The sequence below is a fragment of the Hyposmocoma kahamanoa genome, unplaced genomic scaffold (genome assembly GCF_003589595.1).
Source record: "Hyposmocoma kahamanoa isolate Upper Pololo Valley unplaced genomic scaffold, ASM358959v1 224, whole genome shotgun sequence".
NCBI classification, from domain to species: domain Eukaryota; kingdom Metazoa; phylum Arthropoda; class Insecta; order Lepidoptera; family Cosmopterigidae; genus Hyposmocoma; species Hyposmocoma kahamanoa.
In genome coordinates this window covers 7,539,659-7,563,863 of record NW_020653743.1, presented here as the reverse complement: position 1 = coordinate 7,563,863, position 24,205 = coordinate 7,539,659, and the positions used below count along the sequence as shown (strand labels likewise).

Below are 24,205 nucleotides of genomic sequence, written 5' to 3'. Positions count from 1 at the left end.
TTTTTTTCCATAGTGAAAATTTGTAGGAATTGTGTTTTCACACCGTATACTAATCAGTGTATATGCTCAATTACTATATATTTTTTCCCAAGTGATTGATTCAACACTTTCGCTGTTATGCCTAAAAACCAAAGCCATTTGAGGTTATATCTACTCTTAACAGATAAATTGGTTTACTTACTTGCAAAGACAAAAAGCGATCTCAGTATTCCAATGGACACCAGATTTCCTGTAGAACCCTCTCAGCGCTTCCATGCACCCTTCTCTGTCGCAGTCGGTAGTATGACATTTCTGCAGCACGGGAGTCAGCGAGAAGTCGCATTCCTTGTCCTTGATGCAGGATTCCAAGGCCACGTGGCATGTGGATTGAAGAGCCACCTTCTCGTCACCTGATTTACCGTTCTCTTTGCCAATCCTCTCTGTTGGTTTTGTGTATTTGTTAGTGATTATGTTTAGAGTTTGTTTGGAAAAAGGAAGTATTTGTCATAAAATATTTGCCAATTGTTTCTTTGTTTTTCATTGATGAGGAAATTATGTTTTAGAATGTTGATGGTGGTTCTTTGAGGTGTTTAGAAAGTATAACAGTATTTATAAAAGATTAAAGCAATCTTGCTTAGAATAAATACTTGGCCACCCAGTCATCCACCCAACCATCGACTGTCTAGGCGACTATACTATAGACGACGTAAAAACACTTGCAAATCTGCACAAGATGGTAATACCTACTCAATAAAAATGTATAGTATAGGTGATTAATTTTAGGCTGTCTTCCTAGAAACAGTTGCTTATGAGATAATAAAGATATTTACTCACTCCCACGTAAGCATCTTTTATAAATATAATTGGGTATCAAATAAATACGTTATAATAATAATAATAAGTTAAGTATTATTTATATCCTGTCGATTTTGTTTACATTTTTTGTGTCTAACGCTCTTTCTAAACACTTCCAAATTCACACATTGACAGTTTCCAATATATTATGAATTTTGTGTTAAGTATGACAAATACTGTTAATAATGTTTATGTTTCGATACGCGTACAGTAATGTGTAATTAATAATTATCAATAAGATTAAACACGTTATTATTATATTTAGATTTCCCCATTAGCATTACAATAGTATAATAAAGACAAGTATCGTAGCTCTATTCATACGCAACAGCGCGGCTAATATGTATGTGTGCATGCCTGCCGCGCCGTGTACGGACGCACACATTCGCATAATTTCTTGGCGTCTCACGCGCCTTTCATTATTATACGAACACAAACACACAAACCGCGCTACTACGTTTGTATGGAGTTATCATATTTGTCTTATACTATGTCATTACTCAGTTACGTAACGTCATAGATTAATGAACACGTAAATTGAATATTAATTGGCAATATCGATTGACGATTTCGATCATATTCTATTACATAAAATATTTGTTGTTTACAAAAATATACGAAGTTACAAGTAGAATTTTCATAGATGCTGAACATTATTATTTTACAATTGGATACAATGTAGAAATACAGTCACTTATACCAATAAATTTTATGCGATTCTTTCGTACTATTCCTTATCGGAAACGACTTTTAAAAAACAATAATATATAAAATACATATAAAGCTTTAAAAGAAAACGTAAATATAATCTCGATAACACTTCCACGATAAAACAAAAAATATAGGTAAAGTAAAGAAATTAATCTTATAATGGACTTCAAATAAAAAAACCAAAATTATAGTAAAAATATCAGACAATATTAAATGTGATTATCATAAAATACAAATTTGCTCATGCCAAGACAATAATATAATTTACAAATTGTGTTATAATAACTTACACAACGTGTGATTAAAATTAAAATTTAGTATCAAGATACATGATGATATTTGCCAATGACTTTTATGTAAATGACAAAATAATTAATGTACGACTTTGAAAAATACAAGCAAATTCTCAATTATTACTTTGGACATGCTAAAATGTATAAAATTTTGTATTCATAAATACGTAAAAAAATCGCCTCGGTAAATTCAAAGGGTTTGTTGATTCAAAAGCATCGTTGACAAAATGATGGAATCCTGTGATCACAGTTTCGACAAATCTTTACCATTGCCATTTTGCCATCGACGTTGCATATTCCATCAAAATATTTTTCCATTTTATAGACTGTTACGAACGCCGGGATCCCACAAAAATCCACGAGAAAATGAATTTTGGGACGGTAGCAAAATTGCAAAGCGTCGCAGAGATTTTCGTGGTAAGCTTTCACTAAACATTTTTTTTTAAACTTACACTAAACCTTCTAATGTTTTACAGTGGATTGAGGGAAGGGAAGCAGATTTCAAGGGCTCTAAAGCATTTACTAAGAGAATCCTAAGTTAAAACTCTACGCAAAGCTTCACCGTGTTTCTCTTTAAAATTTAAGCACTTTCTGCTTTTCAAAACCCAAATCCAGACTAGTCTCAAAAGTGATCCATCTAGACAACTAGAAAGTGCTCAGTACTGGGGTTAAAATAAAGAGGAATCTGGGAACAGCACTGAGAGTAAGTATATGTGCTATTAGAACGAACGATCAAACCACTCGTGAATGGTCTTGTACATTGTCTTGTCAACTGTACAGATTAAGCTGGAAAAGTGAGTGTAACTTACGATATCTATGGTTAAATATTGTTTGTTATCATGTGTAATAATTTAAATTACACCTATTTCACTAGACGTCAACTAATCTCTCCGTTTTAGCTAGAGTTGTGTTCAGATGTTTTGCTCATTTGTGCTGCCTATTAAATCTTTTGTCCTTTTCTATTCTATATTATTTTCATCTTCGAACTATTATTGTTTCTATCATGCAAGAAGGTCTAATAGATTCTATGTGAGCTGAGAGATTCGTCAACGTCCTAATGATATGAACCATACGTACGATTTTCATCAATGTATCCGGCTCCGTAGACGGTCTTGGTCGCGTACAGGGGGTCTTCACTCCCCCCTGGTTCATGGTTCCACCGATGATAATGATGTCCATGGGGGTTGTAGTGAGGACTCGCGTATCGATGTACATGCGTCATTATTTTGTCCGGTGCGATCAGGTTCCCGTCCTGTGTTATGGACATACCGCCAATCCATGACGTCACGCCGGTGGCGTTCCGATTCGCGTTCCTTCCGTCGGACATCAGCTTTACTGGAATGGCATCCATCGAATCGCTTAGCTGTGGCACCGACCACCGAGCCATAGCGCGACGGGACTCCGAATTAGCAATCAGAATCGATCGCGCCGGATCGGTTAATAACATCGAATAATTTACCCTATAACGGCAAAGTTAACACGACAAACCAAACAATCCACATCGATACCGACTTTACGACATTTATCTTGCAAAAAGTAAAATTTTTGATAATGAAATTTAAGAAAGTACTTAGCCCCGGTCAGGAAATTAGAATAGCAAAGCCTTCGACTCGTAGTCCCGATCGAACTATTCGTCAAAGCCAAGTCTATGCCGCGCAGTAACCATAGAGATCGTAGAAAACAGATGCAGAAAGTAAACATGCACATGCACATACCAAGAGAAGAATCCATTTTAGGCTTTCATTTTAAATTTAATGAAAGTCTAGAGTGGTAAAAATGTGGAAAAGGGAAAAAACAGATATCTAAAAGCATGCAGGCATAAAGTAGGAGCGAATTTTAAATATCCACTAACGATATATAAAAAGACAAAGCTGAATCAGCTAATTTATCTAAAGTTAATTTCTCAAATTGTGAAAGAGATTTGCCTAGTTTCTGTATGCGTGGGAAATTTAAATATCTTTGTAAATTGCTGACGTTCAAAAAACTTTCATCAAAGTTAAACGATGAAAGTTAAAGCGATGTTTTAAGTACAAAATTAAAAACGTGATTCCGTACTCATAGTGATAGACTTCAAATGTTTCTAGTGATATATTATTTAAGTACGACGCAGTTCCTGATCAAAGTAGGTTTTTATTCGTGACCGTGATAAGGGTATCGAGAGAAGGGTTCAGTGCTAATGAAGCGACGCTCCTACCTTACGAAGCGTAGTGCGAAGCGTGCAGTGCGGAAGGCGACGGAATCCGACAAAGAAATGACCCAAAAACACATCGGTACGACATAGGCTTGGGTCAGCACTGCTATCTGCGAATAGCGCGTGACTCAAAGCTATGTGGGGTGTTCTCGGGCCAGAAGAGAGACACATAGAGAGAGAGAAGATGAAGAGAGGGTGGTGCGGCGGCTCACCATGGCGGGGCCGAGGGGGGCGCGGGGAGAGGAGGACGGCGCGCAGGAGACTGGCGGCGGCGGCGCGCGTCATCAGCCGAGTGCCGTTCTCGGTGAGCAGCAGGAGCGTACCGTCGGGCGCAGCGTAGCGCGTGAGTGGCGGCGCACGTGGAGCGCTGTTCTCCCTCTGCGGCACCTCGAACAGCGCGCGCACCCACACCGGGCACGACTCCCACGTTGCTGCCCACAACCACGTTACAACCCGCTCCCACCACCACACCATACCCACGTGCCGTGCCGCACACACCGAATGTCCTTAAGGGATGCTCTCAACTTCTTGATAAGTAACATCACGTGGAACACCTCGAAACGGCTTAACATACAAGGATACCAACATGAAGACGACCACCATGCATTAGCCAACATAAAAGCCGTTCGAGTTCCCGTGATAATATTAGGCACTCCGATGTGTGGAGTTATAGTTGAGTTTGTGATCCATTAAGAGCATTTCGTATTGAGAGTTGAGGTAGACGCGAGAACTAGGGTAAGTGTTCGCCGCCCATCGACAATCTATCAGCAGTCCGAAGACCATCCGAAGGCCGAAGGTGTTGGAAGCCAAGAGTTGAGGTAACTGCGGGCATTTGTACGTGTGTGAGGTCAGGAGTACACTAAAAAGAAGCTCAGTGTCCGGTGAAACATAAAGGAACAGCCTTGTGTGGTAAAGTTGTGATTCTAAGTCAATCCTAATGCCTAGGCATCTAATCAGTGTTTAAAACAAAAGAGGCACGTTTAACGAAAGAAACAGAAAATAAAAATACGTAAAATAACTAATTTAACACGTTGACGGCTATTTGAACTGAGTCTAGTACTCCTTACAAGCGTTTCACAGTGTAGTGTTACTGTTCGGTTGATTATAATGTTTTGTTCAGGCTGTACGCTTTGCATATTCATGTTGTTTTGTTATGTACCCTAGTTCGAGTTAATATATTTATTAAAATAACACAGTATTACAATAGTAGATATGTGTCGGAACGGGCGTGTCGCAAGGAGCGATTCTTGGGCCGACAGTTTTCCTATTAGACATCTATTGATATTGTGTTACATTTACGCGTGTACCTATGCGTTGCTATTATAAACACTTAAAGCTATTGCTATAATGTTTCATAACATCATTTCGTCGGAGTTTGAGTGAGATATTAAAAAAACATAAACTAAACACGTCTCATATGAAACTGAACATACCGTGTAAAAATTACATCGTGAATAAATAAAATAATAGAAACAGTTTTCTTCTTTGTTTCAAACAACAAAATAAGTAATTTTTCTGCCGCAATACAGTTACGTACAATTTTGTTATTTTATCAACTTGAGTAAAACAATACAATTTTGCCAGAATATGAAACAAAAGCATACTAATGACTATCACACTCTATAAAAGTTGAAGGTTATAGTGATTCCAGGCTATATAAGGGGTGTCTACTTAGGGTGTATGAAAAGGTATTTTTTCGTCCGACATTTTTGCTCGCAAGTTAAAGAAAGTAATTTTAACAGTTGTGTGTGTTCCCACGCAACGAAAGCGAATGAAAGAGACTCGACTAGTGCTAATTAATTATTCGAATGATTAGCTCTTTTGAGTTCTATTCAATGAGATATAATTTTTAAACGACTTGAAAAATTTTGTACTAGTAAAAAAGTATTTATTTGTATAGATTTTGGAATGTAAAAGTATAAGAAAAAGTCTTTAAGAGTTCAATGAAGGCAGTGAGTTTATAAACATAGACAGTATAATGCAATACATTCATTGTCATAATATAGCCCGTACATGACGTACAGTGAAATTAAAACCGAGGCAAGTGATTAGGAGTCATTATTCGACATTTCATAACAATTGAAATAGGTGTTAGTGGCAATGCGATAATATTGGGTATTTAATTACATTATAATTTATAATTGTTGCAGTTATTCAACGTTTATTGAATTCTGCAGCCACACAGACGTCATTCCTTCTTCTTTGTGTTTCAATTTGTTTTCGTCATGGCTGGGTTTCACTTTGAACTTCAGACCTTAGCGTAGGAAGTCCATATGTTTCAGAAACGGTGATACTTTATATGTACGAATAGAGTAAATATGTCTCAATTGAACAAAACAAGGGTTTTTGTTACATACTTGATTTTACTATTTATTGTTAGTGCTACTACGTACGATTACCTCGATCAAATGATTTCTTCTTCTTAAAGTACAGCCTTCAGTAATTATCGATTGTTGCGATATGAATAAATAATTGAGTAATATCAATTTAATCACATGCCATTTACTATATTTGTTTAAAGGAGGGCTACCCGTTGATTAACAACTATTTTTGTTTTTACAATTAAAGCCATTTCATCGACAAATTTTTTAGACCCATTACAAACCTTATTCAGTTATTCATTATTTCACTGTTGGCTATAGTATTATACCAATCACAGCTACTGAGCCTGTAATTTGAGGCCTATTTTTAGCAGTAGTTCATTCACATAACGTGCAGTGTGCTAGCATAAAGATAACATGTTTTACTCGTGTAGTTAATACTAGCAGAACTTTAAATTGTACTTCTGTTATATGTATCGCGTATGGTATTAACCGGTAAACAGTTAGACAGTACACCTACACTAATGAGTTGAAAGCCGCGAGATACAAATCCTTAAATCTCCTGTGATGTGCTTCAATTTCTTGTTACGATGCTTGCACTAATAATCCCTATTTCATTTTATAATCAAAACCGTTCAGTCGCACCTACGCAACGTGACGCTGTCAGGGAATATTATGTGTGTTCCAAAACAGTCAAATGAAAGTCTAAGTCGAATCATTTATTCCATAGGTAAAATAAATTTACAATTGAAAACGTCACTTTTAAGCTAATGCTCGTTCACTATGCTGACTTCCCTGAGAAGAACGAGCAAGAAACTCTAGGGATTGCTCTTTTCAAATAAACTTAAATGCTATGGAATACACTTTGAATCAAATTCGTGTGGAATGTAGAGCCATGTCGTCTTTCCGTACATCTTTATCTAACAAGTAGTCTTCAATTTTGTAATATGACTTTTCAATTCAAATATTTTTAATGTAGGCTTTAAACTTGTGTACTGTGATGCCACAGTCAATAAGGCTTGACTCACTATGTCAATTAATTGAATCAGTTGGTCTATGTTTCCCATCACTAAATCCCATCCGGTGCTATTGTTCGGCTTGGCTTTGTTAAACGAATGCGTAGTGCGACACTGTTGGTATAATTTTCTACCGACATGTAGTTAAGTAGGTCTACAATTAACAAAAAATTTTAATGATACCTTGCTTGCCTCGTGTTTGGTTGTGAAAAACCATTGTTTTAATTAGTAACTAACCACAGCTCTCCTAGAAATATTAGATACAGGGCATTATTGTAAAATTTGAAGTGGATATTGACTTGGTTTATTCTTTCTTCTTATTTAAGGGCTAGGTGGAGTAATCGCCTACCATCTCTGTTTAGCACTTGATGATATGATTTCCTCATACGACACGACGTTAACTTTTTCCTTTATCTAATCTAAATAACTTCGTCTCGGTCTTCCTCCTGGTTTATTTTACGTTTTAATTCATACTTTTGGTGTAGTAAAACCGTTTAATAGAGTTTTTATATGTGAAAGTCATAAAAACAATATGAATTTCATGAAACAAATTATGTTCAAGTTAAATGTTATAAAAAGTTTTCAACTAATTTCTTTGGTAGAATCTTATACACTTTTGTCCTGAAAACATTTTTTTTTAAATGTGATAGAACGAACAAGTCGTGCGCCTGGTGGTAAGCGACACGCCCATCCATGACAGTTTCAGCGCCAATCAGAGGTCTATATCGCAAAGATCTGAGAGGCACTGCCACTGCGCTCGTCACCCTGAGCCATAAGTTGATAAGTCCCATGTGCCTGTAATTTCACCAGCACCCTTGCCCTTCCAAACCGGAACGCATTAATTAATGTACTTCTCTGGACGAATTCTTTCTTAGAGAGCTCAGTAGAACAAACTTGTTTGGCATTATTGATTTGATTATCGCCTAAAGTTTTGTATGCGTTTGTCAAAAGTAAATTGTGTCATTGCAACTTAGATTTCGCCGAATGGTTATCGGAGCATTAAATTCGTAACTGAGAATGTACTAAGTCACGTAATATATTATGTAATAATGTGTTATCTTGAATCGTATGTCTTGCATTCATACTTTTTTAAGTTGTTCATAAATTGTAAACGTGGCAATGGTCATTAAATTAAGTTTCAAAAAGCAAGAGTTTTGTTTAGTGTGGTGTTGTTTTGTGCGCCTGCATTTTGTATCTTTTCTATATAGGGTGCCTCAAAATGCTAGTAATCCAGCGAGTACCGGGCCCCAAATCTGCTAATTTTAAATCATCTTAGTTATTTGTCGATAGAGTGACAAAAAATAATGATAATGAAAGAAAAACCACTTAGTTAAGCAATATTAACACTTAGTTAAGCAATATTATGATAGCTATATTTTTTCAGTGTTAAAAATCGATACCCTACACCTCATATTACTACCGATACCATGATCACAAATTTTCTAATTTTTTAGCGTAATTCCAAATAACCGTGTTATTAATCGCAGTCACAAATAAAACAAATAACGCCGTCATTATAAGATAACGTTAAAAAAACTAGAAAATTAGAAAATTTGTGATCGATTTTTGACATTTTCAAAAACATGCCTATTATCACCTAGTGAAGTGACATGGATATATTTTTATCAGATCTTGTTTAACGATCAAGCGTTGAGTTTTAGGACACCCTGTATGTTGACTGTTACCTATGAATATTTATCTAATGCGATCAGTGTGGTACAATTAATACTTCGGGCACTAGATAAGGTTTCGGATTTCATACCCGGTAGGATGAATTTAGGAAAACCTTTCTAAATTGGTTCTGGGGGCCTCCCACAACCTCTTAAAATAATATTACTTTAACTATACATTGACTTTTCGTACCATGACGCGCTTAAAGTAAGCTTATTCTAATGTTAAAATTATGATGTTTTATTGGCAGCTTCGTGACTATCCATTTACTCAGTTCGTACTATGACGCGACTTTAACAATTTACAATATCACAACTTACAGGTCTGTCCATTGGATGAATGATACGGTACAGCTACCCTTAGCTGTATTGCAGCGACGCTACGTATCTGACGACGATATTGATGCTTAATGTTCGTAATAATAATTTTAAATTTCCCCATTTGTTAGGAGAAGAATATCAAAGCGAATGGGGAAATAGGGAAATTTACCAAAGGTATACCTTTATACCCTTGTTTAATATCCCGTTGCGCGCGGCAGAGTCGCGTGTGATAGTCACTTCATTTCACTCGACAAATATTTGCAACGAATTGAATCCTTGAATATAGTCCCAAGCCACTACCGACTGGCAAAATAACGTAAACCGTGGTTTCTAAAGTGTAATCGAAGCCACCTTCGCTCTACTACGCTACTCTGTTTGATTAAAAGAATCGCGGAAAGAGGTGGTTTCGATTACACTTTAGAAGCCACCGCGGTTTACACCATTTTGCCAGTCTACAGACGCTTGATGGTTTTGTCCAAAGATTCAATTTGCTGCAAGTATTTGTAGTAGTTTGTGTGCGATTCTCGATTGAATTATAGGAATCGTGCAGGTTCATTACTTGATGGTGGTACTTCTCATGGCTACTTGTACTCGCTGTTGGGTGTTTGTACTTGGAAAAATATTGAATCCATGTCCAAAAATGCAGTAAGTAAGCTTTTGATCCTTTCTAGGATGAGGCGTTACTTTACATCGGGACAGTTGCTTCAGCTGTACCAAGCACAAGCCGGTCACGCATTGAAGACTGCTGCCACCTTTGGGGTAGCTCTGCTACATGTCAACTGGCCATCTTGGATTCAATTGACAACCGTGCCAAGAGGCGTATAGGTGACTCAGAATTAGTGGAGGCGAAGCTGCAGAGCCTTGAACACCGCCGTAAAGTTGCCTGCTTATCGGTATTTTACAGGATATATCACGGAGAGTGTACTAGGAATTACATGATTTAATTCCATCTTCTTATGTTGTGAATATTGCAAAGATTCGCACGAAGCGTTACGCTTTCACATTTATATGGCGAGCGGTTATGGAGTGAAATTCCGGCCTGCAGACTTGTTCCCTGAACGTTATAACTTAGGTCTTTTTAAGGCGAGAGTGAATAGGCATTATTTAGGTGTGCTCGCTCCATCGTCGGCCTCATCGTCACTTTCCATCAGGTGAGATGGAGGTCAAATGCGCACTAACATTTTATAAAAAAAATATATATATATATTTGGAGTACATGCATGACATGGAGCCAAATAAGGAAAATAATGAATATGACCCTAGTGTGGACGGTTCACTTGAGTATTTGCTTATTTGGCTCCTTTGAAGTGCGTCGAGAAACCGACCATCGCGCCTCATATCCATGGCTTTTAGAATAATGGCCTAGTTTAAATCTAATTTATCAGGGAGGTTGCTTAAAAAAGCTGAGAAACGTCTCGTAGACCATCCCAATGTTGTCATGTGATTATACCAGTCAATCTTGGACTCATAATCACTATAAATTTAGCATTTTCTGAATAAATTTCAGTAATAAGTCAAAAAGGATTGTGCCGCTGTTCTTGAAAAGCAGCGGTATACTCGGGAAGGAACCCCTCTAAACGACTTTCAATCCGTCGATACCGGTCATAACGGAAGCAAATTTACATGATTTGTGCAATTTGTGCTGTAACTACGAGCTTCTTCGATTTTCAAAGGACTTCAAAAAAAGGAGCAGGTTTTCAATTCGACTGTATTTTTCTTTTTGTGTGTATGTAACTGCGACATTTATTGTAAACCGATTTCGATGGTTCTTCTTAGTGGCTCAGTAGTGGTCCCATTTCAATTTGAAGAAAATATTCCACCTAATTAGTCCCCTAAATAGGCACCTTGACGTCGAATTGCGGACACCAGCCCGTTACATTAAGTAATTCCACAAACTATTGAGGTCAGTTCTTTTTGTAGTTTACGAATCGTGCCCAGGAACGAGTAAACGTATAAGAAATTAATGATGATTAAAATCCTGAAAAACCAAATTTCCTCAAGTTACACCCTCATAAATACAAAACGGTAAATTCAGCGGCAGACACAGGAAATAATTTCGACGAAACTGAAATTTGTTGTGTGCAAACGTTAGAACGAACCGAGCGGTAAAACAAACTACGTAATTCATGCATTTGACAGAGAAATGTGAATTCTAAATACATTTCGATTATCTTACGGTGTTCCCGGTGTACAATATGTATGTATAATCATATGAAACCTAATAATCTCTTAACGTAAAATTGTGGAATTGAGAAGACACGATTTGAAAAATATGAAACTGTTTCTCCGGATTATTTAAATCGCGTATATTTGTTTTATCAAACAATATTATCATTAGCATTAATATTAGACATAACTGGTTGATGACCTCAGTCAACCGTGATCATGGGACCTGTAAAGGGGCCGAAATGTAGGTTTGTTTGAAAAAACAAATATACGTGATTTAAATCCGGAAAAATAGTTTCATTTCCTATTTGTAACTGTAATTTTTATAAAAAAACAACCTCAGAAGTTCGTGGAATTACATATATTTGCCATATTTTATAGAAATCGTTTACTGGAAAGTACGCGAACCCGGACCAATACTGAGGGTACTCTTCTCAACAAAAAAGAATTATCAAAATCGTTCTCACAAGTACGTGCTCGTTATCGCGTAACATACATGCAAAAAAAAAACAATCGTATTGAGAACCTCCTTCTTTCTTTTGAAGTCGGATAAAAACTTTCTGAATGAAACCAATAAATATATATTCTCGTTTATAAATGGATAACGAAACATTACGCATAAATAAAAATAATCACATTATCCGCAATAAGATTTCTTCTTGAAAGAAGTTTCTGTTTTTAATTTTCAAATCGTGTATTCTCAAATTCACAATTTTGAGTTACGCCAGTAATTGGTTTCATGTGCGATAAGTAACTGGAAAAAGCGATGAAGGTAGATACCGGATAACTTGCACAAATCACGTAGATTTGCTTCCGTAATGGCCGTCATTGACGTAGTCGATGTTAATCGAAGGGGCTCCTTCCCGATTGGAGAAAAACTTGCTATCTATATCTTTAGTTTTAAGTTGTTATTGATTTGGGAACTATTGTTTTGTTATGGTAGTAATTCGTGAATTAGATTGACTGATCTTCAGATCTAAAAATAGGCAATACCGTGACTAAAGTAAAAAGTTTAGTCATGGTATTACGTATTTGTGTGGTAAATAGTGTTGCAACGAATACTATATTGCGCAGAGTGTGTGGCCGAATGTTCGTCCTGATTGACGCATTTAGTTATGTTTGATAATTATCTACAATGAAATAAAAAAAGGTAATTTAACTTTCAAGTTTATAATTTAAATTTCTAATTGAATGAAGAACATAATTGTTTATTTCAGTTTGGTAAACTTTCTAAAACTTAATTTTGTTTTAGTTTGCAAATAATTAAGTACTTTGTTGACTTTGTTAACGTTTATTTAGTTATGACTAAATTACATAATAAGTAAGTAGCTTTGATTTGATATTTTACATTTGTAATCTTTTAGAAAAGTGATTTTTTTAGTTATATTACTTTTCTTGTGATCGTTTAGATAAATGCTTAGCATTAATAAAATTTACACGATCTAAATGTATTATCACAATAGCAAAAAACAAGCCGAATAAGTCGAATACCGAATAGGAATCGAATAGTCGTTGCAACTCTAGTGGTCTTTCAGAGTCGTAGTACGATTATTCTGTATTGTCAGATGTTTCTAAAAATGCCTCCCACCCATTGTTATACGTGGGAGCCATTTTTAGATAAGGAAAATATTTTTTGTCATTTTTAGGAAAAGTAATCCAAAAACAACCAATATTAAATTACCACAAATAATCTTGTTTTGTTGTCTAAACTTAGAATAATTCACGTAATAATATGATTGTTTTATGTTATTGGGCTTCTTCTTAGCGTCATTACTGTCTATATTTGATACGGGTGTAGGTGTGTTATTGGGTATAGTATTGTAGTACAGGCAGCTTAGATTTTGTATTTAGAATAGTAAGAATAATTGAGTGTTGATGTCAAACAGACATCTAGGAGTTCTGGACAAAGCTTTGAAGTTAAATATACGCATAAAATTGTAATTATGACATATCGTCGTTTATGTTTATAAAGTACCTCTCGCTACGCAACCCAAGCTACGTTCCCATGTTATAGTATCAACCCATATAAACAGAAGATAGTAAAGCTCTTCTGTACAAGTAGGTTTAAACATCCCAGTCAACATGGCGGACCAATGTCAAATTGAACTTGAATTCAAATTTTTCTCGTAACAGTTCACTTTGCTTGGGTCGAGTGGCAGGGACACTGGCTTAAATCATAATTGATTTTTTTATAATCGATATTAAAGCCATTTGAAAAATGTGTATCGTATACGTACACGTGTTCTATTTATTTCAGTTGATATAAAAAATAATTGGTAAATGTAAAGCACTTTTTGAATACAGCGGTTTTGTTGTAAAAGTATTTAGGAATCTTGGTTTCACGCCGTATAGTATGTATCAATTTTACTATATACCTTTTTTTCCAATGTGATTGATTCAACACTTCCACTGCTATGCGGAATCAATCAAAGCCATTTGAGGTTGTGTAGACTCTTAATGCTAACCCACGACAATTTTACCAACCCTATGCATTGCACTGCTGCTTGTAACGAGCTATAGCAATAAATCTTCTATAGCAATGCTATTGCATGCTACGTCGTTTTGCCTGTAATTACTATGGGCCTGGTTTAGAAACAAAGTGAACTGTTTCTCAAAGGCTTAGAGGAACTCTCAGTGATATTTGTGATAGCTATTCTGGACAGTGATTTGAGCCAAATGCTATTTTTTAACCGATTTCAAAAAAGGAGAAGGTTCTTAATTCGATTGTGTTTTTTGTTCACATGTTACGCTATTACTCCGACATTTGTGAATTGATTTCGACGATTCTTTTTTGTTAATCAGTACAGAGTACTATAAAAACGACCTCAAAAGTCATTCATCCCCTAGTTTGCCACCCTTAGAGGTGGAATATTTTCTTCACATTTAAATGGGACTACTACTGAGGTACCCTCTTTCCAACGACAAAAGAATTATCAAAAATCGGTTCACAAATTTAGCCGGAGTTATCGCGCAACATACATATAGAAAAAACGTACTGTCGAATTTCGGATCTCCTCCTTTCTTTGAAGTCGGTTAAAAAGGGGGTACCTCAGTAGTGGTCCCAGTCAAAGAAGCACAATATTCCACCTTTAAGGGTGGTAAATTAGGGGATGAATCCAGTTTATTCAATTTCACCCACTTCCGGTAATCGAAGTCAGTAAAACTTGGCTCAAAGATGTGATTCCCATGAAAGTAAAATGTTATGGTGACCTCTAGGTCACTAGGTAGGTAAAACAAACAACTCAGTCACTCAAAACCTCCGGAACACTGCTGCATTCATACTATCATCTTCAGGATCTCGTTGCTACTACCCCTCACTCTTCGTTCTATCTATGTACATTTTACGCTGACATGAATGAACATGAATATAATGAACAGCTCTAGCTGATGGAAATGACAGACATGTAAGAGGAACTCCTCTAAAGTTTATAGCAGATACCTTGCTCATATTATTTGTTTTGACGAGGATTTCCATATATGCGTTTTAGTTGTCGTTGAGGAGACCACGGTAACGAACACAGCGATAGTGGAGCTACCTTTTGAGGTCGGTTTCTTTTTACAAAAATATTTATAAATATAATTATTAATACAAATATCGAAAAACTTAGAAAAAAATCCTTCGATCCTTCGATTCGATGTCTCCTGTGGCAGTAAAAATATTAATTTTTACAAAAAATAATTGAATACCATGGTGGTCAGACGTCCAGACATTCAATAAAGACTTAGTTATAATTAAAGATTAAAAACCGTACGCCACGGCGTATCACGAGTGGTAAGAGATCATGCTTGTTACAGAGAATTGTGATAATTGGCAGAAATATAACATGCTTTTGTACAATATCACAGAAAATGAAACGAAGAATGTTTTAACGTAAGTATATTAAGTTATTGTGAGGTAAAAAGAAGACGACCAATAAAGGAAGAACAGCGAAATAATTATCTTTAAAAAAAATAGCTTCGCTGAAAAACCAATAACATCAATCGAACATTAATTCAAAAGTCAGGAGCGGTCGAAACAAAAGGAGGGAAATTCATTCAAGCCTTTGTGCTCACGCTTTGATGCCTTTGGTAAACCTTTTTGAGGTTTTTCCTTTTTGTTTTTTTTCCTTCAAAAGTATCTCCACTTCGTTGTGATTATGTTAATAGATTGAGGTGCCAATGTAAGAAAACAACTTATTGTTCTAGTGGTGTTTCAAAGAATTACATTCGGTGATTATACTGAAAATAAATAAATTATTTTTTATTTAATAGGAAAATTATAAAATTTCACACATATTAGGGATCACATGTGACTTTATTATACTAAGAGTAGGAAATATAGATTTTAGGAATTTCGTGACCATGGACCGTGTAACCGTTGGCGTATACCTAATTATGTTGTTTTACAATATTTGCAAGTAGATAAAATGTCATCTTTTAGTTTATTAGATCGAAATCAGCATTGTAGTGGATTCATCTAGAAAAGTTAGTGGATTTAAATTTGCGTTCCGTATTTATGTTTGTTTGTTAAATCTTGTTAATCCTTAATCCGTCGCTTCGCGTTTCATTTCGAACCCTATAAGGTGTGGTCTGAGTTAAGCACGATCCGGCCCTGTTCCATCTGACCATAATCTTAAATACGGAACTCGTTAATATCTCGATTACCGGTAGCTCCAATTTTCTTTCTCTTCTGGACTTAATTTCATTACCCTTCTATCAAAAGTTATGGGAGACTAATGGCTTGACCTACCGCCGGACAGGCCGTGAGTCGAATCCGGGTTCGTACTTCTGAGTTTCTCGGAATCTATGTGCAAAATTTAATTTGTTGAATGAATTGAAATGATGAAGAATAAATAGGTGTGACAACCGGAAAATTTGATTATAAGTGCAGTAGCAGTAGAGTTTCTTGTGTAAGAGTTCGTCCAGGGAAGTATCTTACCTGTTTCCGCCACCAAGCAGTAATGTCACCATTACTGTGTTCCGGTTGTTAAGGGTGCTGGTGAAATTACAGTCACACGGGACTTGTCAACTTATGTCTCAGGGTGACGGGCGCAGTGGCAGTGACCCTGAGGTCTTTGCGATTTAAAGCTCTGAGTGGCACTGCAACTGTTATGGACAGGCGTGTAGCTTACCATCATGCGCACGGCTTCTTCCTGCCGTAACTTGATATTATAAAAAAAATATTAATATTCTAGACCACTACACAAATAACATGGTCTTACATAAGAAAATACCCTGCACTATTGGTACCATCATGATCATCTACACATTTATACTTTCCACTTCTGGGCACGGGTTCCTCTCAGGTAAGAGTTTAGGCAATAGTTCGCTACCCTAGGCTAATGCGGGTTGGGGATTTCATACGTTTTCCGAGCATTGTGAACCTTCTTCGATGTGCAGGTTACCTTGTGTATTTATTCTACAAAACACAAGCCCGCTTCTTCCTTTAATTTAGTACACAATCTTTCTCCAGTCGGTGAAATTCAAACAGTGAATTTTTCCCAGAATCAGAGTTCACTTGTTGGCGAATTGTGATAAGATTACATTTTATTTATTCGTGTAGATGTTTATAAAATAAGTATTTTCCTCCACCATAACGGAGGAAAGGGTTAGATGTCGTTGCATTCAAATTACGACGGAATGTATACATACAAGCAAAGAATCTTTGCATAGAAGTACATGCATGTTTATGGAGATCTAGGAAAGTAGGACACATCGGGAAGGCAGTTCGATATTCAGAATACGATGTAACACGAGGTATTTCTCTCTTTAGCTTTTGTTGTGTACGAGATGTCGGTACATATAAATCCTTTTGTTTGTTGGGAGAAAATCTGGTATGTATGAAAATAATGATGCCCCTGAATTAATAAAATGTTTGTTTTGAAAAAGTTTGTCCTAGGAAATATTGTATTCTGCCGCCAAGTAGTAATATGAGCATTATTCGTGGTGAAATTACAGGCACATGAGACTTGTCAAATTATGTTTAAGGGTGACAGGTGTATTGACAGTGCTCCTCAGATCTTTGCGATTTAGGCTTTGAGTGGCACTGCAACTGCTGTGGACAGGCGTATCCCTTACTACCAGGCGCACGACTTGTTCGTTCCGTCGCTTGGTCTCATAAATAAAACTTAGTACGATAATTTTACAAATAAATATAGAACGAAGAAAGAAAATACATTTATTTGACTACCATAAAAGAAGAAAAGAAACAAAACAAGAAGAAGATAAAATATGAAGATACTGAACCGAAAAATTCAAGCACTATACAAATAAATAATTCCAAAACAATTCAGAAATAAAATAAAATTAAAACACAGATTTATTCATTTATACGAGTACACTAAATATAAAGATACTTTATGTGCTGCGGTAACTCAGAATTTCCTGGAAAACGGAATGCCTTGCCAGTATTGATTTTCAGGAGGAAGTGTGGATTAACAAAGACAAATATATGACATAAAAAGAATGGTAATGACCCAAAATCGTTGCATAAGGTGTAGATACCGCGTCCGCCATATTGTATTTTTGCAACATATTTAATAAGTACGATATTTGCAATCTAATCTTGATCCGTAAAAACAACTTGTCTTCTCAAGTTAAACTATTAAAAGCTGAAATCACGATCAATTTGTAGAATTAAACGGCTTAAGGAGATTGAAAGTTGACGCAGGGCGGCAAGCGGGGATTACGGGGGATTAGGTGGAGGGGGCGGGAGATCTTGGGAGATGTTAAGAGACGAATTAAACGGGCGTATATTGAATTTTGACGGTTGTCATATGACTTAGCAATTTTTGCAGTCATTTATTGTTTCTTTTATACGTTAAAAGTTGACAAGTTGGACCCTCGTCATATTGCAGAATATTGATTAACTAATTTTATACACTGTCAATTTTAATATAACGATCAAAAATAAACTGGTTGTCCGCAAAATAATAATTGTAAGTATTTTATAATAAAAAATCGCGTTCCAAAATTCAACCTTCGGAAAAAAGAAATGCGCAATTAACGAATTCTAAATTCGAGGATAAAATATTTTTAAATGTTTGTGAGGTTTTTCTGATAAAAAAATAGTTAAAATATACGTTTGATATTAACCGTACCGCATGTTTTATACAGAAACTTTCATTGTGGTTTAATAAGCCGTTTTTAAAAATACCTTAATTTTCTCATTCGATTTAATAGAAAACAAAATATTATTACTGCATATAAAGAGCATAAATAATTTAATTGTGACTGTTAATATTTGACTAAAGTTCTAACGTTCACTACAGTACCTATATCACGTTATACTTTTGTCGACTACTGTACTGTACAATTAGTACAAACCACCTGTCAAGTACTGAGAAACCTGTATGCACTCCCGCTGTGTTCTTGTTACCAATGAAGCGTTATTTGTTTGGTTTTGAGTTAAGACAGATTTCAACTTTGTTGAGGGAACGCTTATCTCCTGTTTTGGAGGACCTGGGGTAATATTCTCGAAGCACGAAATCTGTAGTTACTGCCGTTTTCCCACTGTGACAGACTTGAACTTAAGAATGTATGACAACGCGATTTGACAGTATCGAACGGGCCTGTTTGACAGTTTTGAACGCGCCCGTTTTCGGCATCAGGGGTCTGTGCCACTGTGTCCTTTCAAAATAATGTGTAATTAAGTTGAAGGATAATGTTGCAGTCAAACCTATATTGGAGCAGGAGATGGAGGAGGTACTATTTAATTAAGTTCTGATCATGGTAGGGTGGTGTTCTATGATCTTCTTTCCTTAGTGACAACCCAGCAATAGCTCGTATATGTATAGTGGTTAATGACGAGAGAAAAAAGTATAAAAGCTAAAACGTAGGTATTAACAATAACGAAAAAAAAACAATACATTCTAGACTCCTGTTTTTTAATATAACCCCGTCACTTGGTTACATAAAAAAAAGATAGGAGTCTACAGTGTATTGTTTTTTTTTGTGAGTGTAGGCACAAGTCTGGTGGCGACACGCCTCTCCATAGCAGTGGCCGTCACGCTGAGACATAAGTTGACAAGCCCCATGTGCCTGTAATGTATGTAATGAGTCAAGTGATCAAAGTGCGAGGTGTGCCAAGAACATAGCAAGTGGAAGTTTCATGGTCTCTGTCTTTATAGGAGACAGGCTCGATGGTATGTATGATGAGAGTAAAAAACTAAGACAATACGAGCAAATTGGAAAAGTTTGCCACAAAACCTTAAAAAAACCACACTGTCGAAATTAGCACTATCTTCTTTTTCTTACGTTGTAGGTCGGAGTTGTGTAAGCTCTTCTCAAGTTGTGTAAGCGATAATTCGTTCAGTGTCTTCTCGAAAATACTAAACATTTTACGAAACTAGTAGATACACCCGTATTTTGTGAATCCCCAGTGATCCGTCTCGATTACTTTATATATGGATCGCGAACGTGTTGTTGGAATTGCTGAAGTTGTATAGAATTTGTAATAGAGTGCACTCTTTAGATTATAAATAATGTTCCTGAGACTGTAAAAATTGTAAGCTAGAAACGTTGGCTTATTTGGAAAAAGAACAAGAAACGCGATTTGGATCTGGAAAAATAGTGTCACTTTCAAAAATGTTCTGGTGACTTTTTTTTTATAATATTAAGTGACGGGACGAAGGAGTCATGCGCCTGGTGGTAAGCAAGACGTCTATCCATAGCAGTTGTTGTGCCACTCAGCACAAAAACCTTAGGGGCACTGCCACTTCGCCCGTCACCCTGAGAGATAAGTTGACAAGTCCCATGTGCCTGTAATTCCACCAGCACCCTTCCCTTTTAAAACGGAACGCAGTAATGTGAGCATTACTGCTTAGCGGCAGAAATAAGTAAGGTGGGAGTACTTCCCTGGACGAACTCTTTCACAAGGAGCTCTACAGCTCAAGAAACTAGGATTTAGATATTTTTAAATTAGCGTTATAAATTGATGGTCAAATGAAATGTTGCTGGCAAAATTAGGAGCTACAAAAAAACGACAATAGCATTTCGTGACTTTACACATTAATGGCGCTATACAAGCTATATAATTGTTTTGGATATAAAGTAATTAATAGATACAGGCGTTACTTTGCGGAAGTCCATGCGGAAGAATTCTTCGACCGAGAGTCGAACAATCAATAACCCCTGAGAATACTTCGTAGTGAGGCGAAACACATGTCGGATTTATTTTTGGTGGTGGTGTCTGTGGCTGCGGTAGGTACAATTATGGAGGGATATAACGAAAATAAATGAATAACTTAACTGCATGAAAAAATATTCAACGCAAGCGCATTAACTTTACACGATTTAACCTCCACTGGGTTCGCGGAATAAGTGTTTTGAATGTTCTTTCTAATTAAAAAGAAGGTATGTAAATTAACAACTTTTGTAACTATAGTTCAGAATAAGGTAGATTGTATTAATATTAGACATAAGTGGTTCATGACTTTCCTATATTAGTCAGCTGTGACCATGGGATCCGTAGAGAGCCCGAAACGTTGCTGTATTTGAAAAACAAATGTACGTGATTAAGTCTCGAAAAAAAATTTTACTTTTACACTAAAGTTACAAGAGAATTGTAACGTTATATAAAAAAAAACAAAAATCGACCTCAAAAGTTAGCGGAATCACATCTATTTGCCAAGTTTTATTGCCATCGGTTCTCAAAAAGTGCGTGAAACTGGATTCATGCCCCTTATTTGCCACTCTTAGAGATGGAATATTTTATTCGAATTTAAATGGAGTATGGGACTAATACTGGGTACCTCTTTCCAACAAAAAAAAAAGAAACATCAATTCGATTCACAAATGCCCAGTAATCGCATAACATACCTACACGATAATAAATACAATCGAATTGAGAACCTCCTCCTTTTTTAAAGTCGGTTAAAAAGGTATAAGACTTTCACCATTGTTAGCTATGTTGTTACATGAGACATCGAGAAATAAATATCAGATTCATATATGTTCATTATAGTTTACTGAATAAGTATTTTTTTATTCCAATCGCTCGTATTTTGCATTGCAATGCAAAATTTGAGTATAACTATGTAAGAGATCGCAAAAAAGCTCTACCTATATCTTTTCAAGATTTTGTTAGCTTATTATGGTATGTTTATTGTATACATTCAAATTACGTTTAAAAAATAAAGAAATGCTTCTTCAAAATGCAGTCGTCAATACTTACTATCGAGTATGTAGTACTAGAAATAGAGACAAAATATCGTTTAATTTGTTCCAAAACTATTATGCCAAATCATTACGGTGGCAACTGCGCTCCGATTGGCCAGCCCGAATTCGAAAGTTTCATTTCAAATCGACCAGTTTAACTTGAGCTTTGTTATAATGGACAGAAATTGAAAAATTACATGTTTTCCTGTTTTTAGCACACTATAATGGACACATGAACAGTTGTTAGAGATATTATCTTTATTCTGTATTACAATAAATACAGAATATTTTTCGAATATACGGAGACGTACACACAGGCCAGTTGTTGGCGCTGTACTATGTCAGCTTTCTAATTTGTGATTTCAGCGCAAACGAGAGTTGATATTTAAAGGTGATATAAGGCCCATTTGCCTGTTGAGTTGCCATGGATGAATGGCCCTTATTTCGTCTCTATTTCTGGTTATATACTCGATGTTACTTACAAACAGAAAGGACAGTATTAAGCAGCTCCGGATGTCCTTATATTTTTAGTGTATTTTTTTATTAAATAACTCAATCTGACTTCTCAATATCGCAATAGCGACAGGAGTCTATCCTAAGTAAGATTAGATAATAACAACAATAACGAAGTAAACAGAAGCTAAGAAGTCATAATAAGGATTGAACCAAAAGCTCCCCGTATATTGATTCGGTTCTGACCACGTATCTCAGATCTGCGGGTCGGATATTACTTACGAAAAGGTTATTCCCTACTTTACTTAGGTGGGTAATAATCTCATATAATCTCATTTTGAAAGAGGATTTTACGCAATAATAATACAAATACTATTAATTGCACATAAGAACAAAATACAAAGCCAAAATAAAGCACAAAGGAGCGGGTACAATAGGGCGCTCTGTGTTAGTAGTTTTACCATTTTACCAAATTAATAAGAATATATTTATGCTTAGTTTGCCTGTATCTAATTTAAATTTTATATTAAGACACTCATTTGATGCTAGCTAATATCAAGTGACGTGACGAACAAGTCCATAACAGATGCAGTGCCACTCAGAGCTTTAAATCGCAACTGAGACAAGATGACAAGACCCATATGCTTGTAATTTCACCAGCACCCTTACCCTTCAAAACTGGAACACAGTAATGATGATATTACTGCTTGAATTGTACTACGAGAAAAAAGAATGATTTACTATAATCGTTACACGTACCTGTCTGCTAAAGCTCAATTTACTTTACCGCGGAACGGAATGGACGCGAGGTTTTGTAAGCATAGCATAATGAACTTTATGTCAATTGTGTTTTCAAATTAGATACGAGCAAAAATGTTTGGAGAATTCTCGCTGCAACCGTCGAAATTTGCTTCCATTCCATTCCACAGCAATATAAATTAAGCCTTACTGAATAAGGCGTAGAGAGTAACATTGGTATCCTCCGCCTCCGCTTAAACTCGTTTATCTTGTTTGATAGATGGTTAGTAGAAACTGTTCTGTGTCTGCCGGAGTAGGTTAGGTTTCAAATCACATCACGTGCTTTCTATTGCAGTTAAAGAAATGATGGAATAATCTCAGTACAGAGTTCTAAAAAAACCGACCTCAAAAGTAATTTTACTGGAATATTTTCTTCAACTTTAAATGGGACCACAACTGAGGTACCCTCTTTCCAATAAATAAAGAATCTTCAAAATCGGTTTACAATCACAATCCAGTGTTACCGCGTAACATAATTTCCTCCTTTCTTTGGAAATCGGTTAATTATATAGATCTAATAGCACATCAGTAATGACTTAAACATGCTGTTCACGCTAAGGTTTGAACTTATAACCTTAACTACCTTCTTATAACCTTATGCCGTAAAATTGAAAGTGCTTCCATACTAATAGCGCTGCTTATTGCTTTTTAATGGGCCATTACATTTTACTAACGAGTTGTAAGCTTAAGTATATGCACCGTCCAGTTTCAAAGGGTAAGCGAGCTGGTGAAATTACAGGCACAAGGGACTTGTCACCTTGTGTCTCAGGGTGTTTTATTGAAATCAGTTACCGGAAAAGCGCGAACCCGAATTCATCTTCTAGTTTGTTATCGTTAGAGATGGACTATTTTCTTCAATTTAAATGGCATCAGTACTAAGGTACCCCCTTCCCAACAAAAAAGAATCATCCAATGGTTCACAAATGCCTTATCGCGTAACATACATATAAAAAATACAGCCGAATTTGAGAACCTCCTTTTTTAAAAAGCCACGTCGCTACGTTTGTGTGGAGTTATCCTATTAGTCTTATTATACTATGTATGTTACAGATTATACAATATTTATTGTTCAAATTCTTATGTTTTATTTTAATTGTCCATTTTGTTCGTAGTTCGTAAGTAAACAAATAAAAAATAGGCATTAAGTTTAATCTTCATACCTTTGGGTATAGAATAATCTTTAGAAATGAACGAGAATAGGCCGCCACGACCCAAGTCCATTACAGTAGTTGCGGAGTGCTTATTGAATAATACTTGATAGAATGAGATATATTGATTCGCTAACTAATGAAAA

The 24,205-nt window shown here is 36.0% G+C and overlaps 1 protein-coding gene across 1 annotated transcript in view; it reads right to left on the bottom strand.

The window, feature by feature from the left end:
* The window catches only part of LOC113228272, a 452,541-nt gene that overhangs the window by 27,634 nt on the left and 400,702 nt on the right, over nucleotides 1–24,205 (bottom strand). The window contains exons 6-8 of the mRNA XM_026461538.1: nucleotides 4,242–4,460; nucleotides 2,916–3,173; nucleotides 182–419 (exon numbers count right to left, since the gene is read on the bottom strand). Coding sequence (XP_026317323.1) covers nucleotides 182–419; nucleotides 2,916–3,173; nucleotides 4,242–4,460 — 715 coding nt within the window. The remainder of the gene's footprint in view (nucleotides 1–181; nucleotides 420–2,915; nucleotides 3,174–4,241; nucleotides 4,461–24,205) is intronic.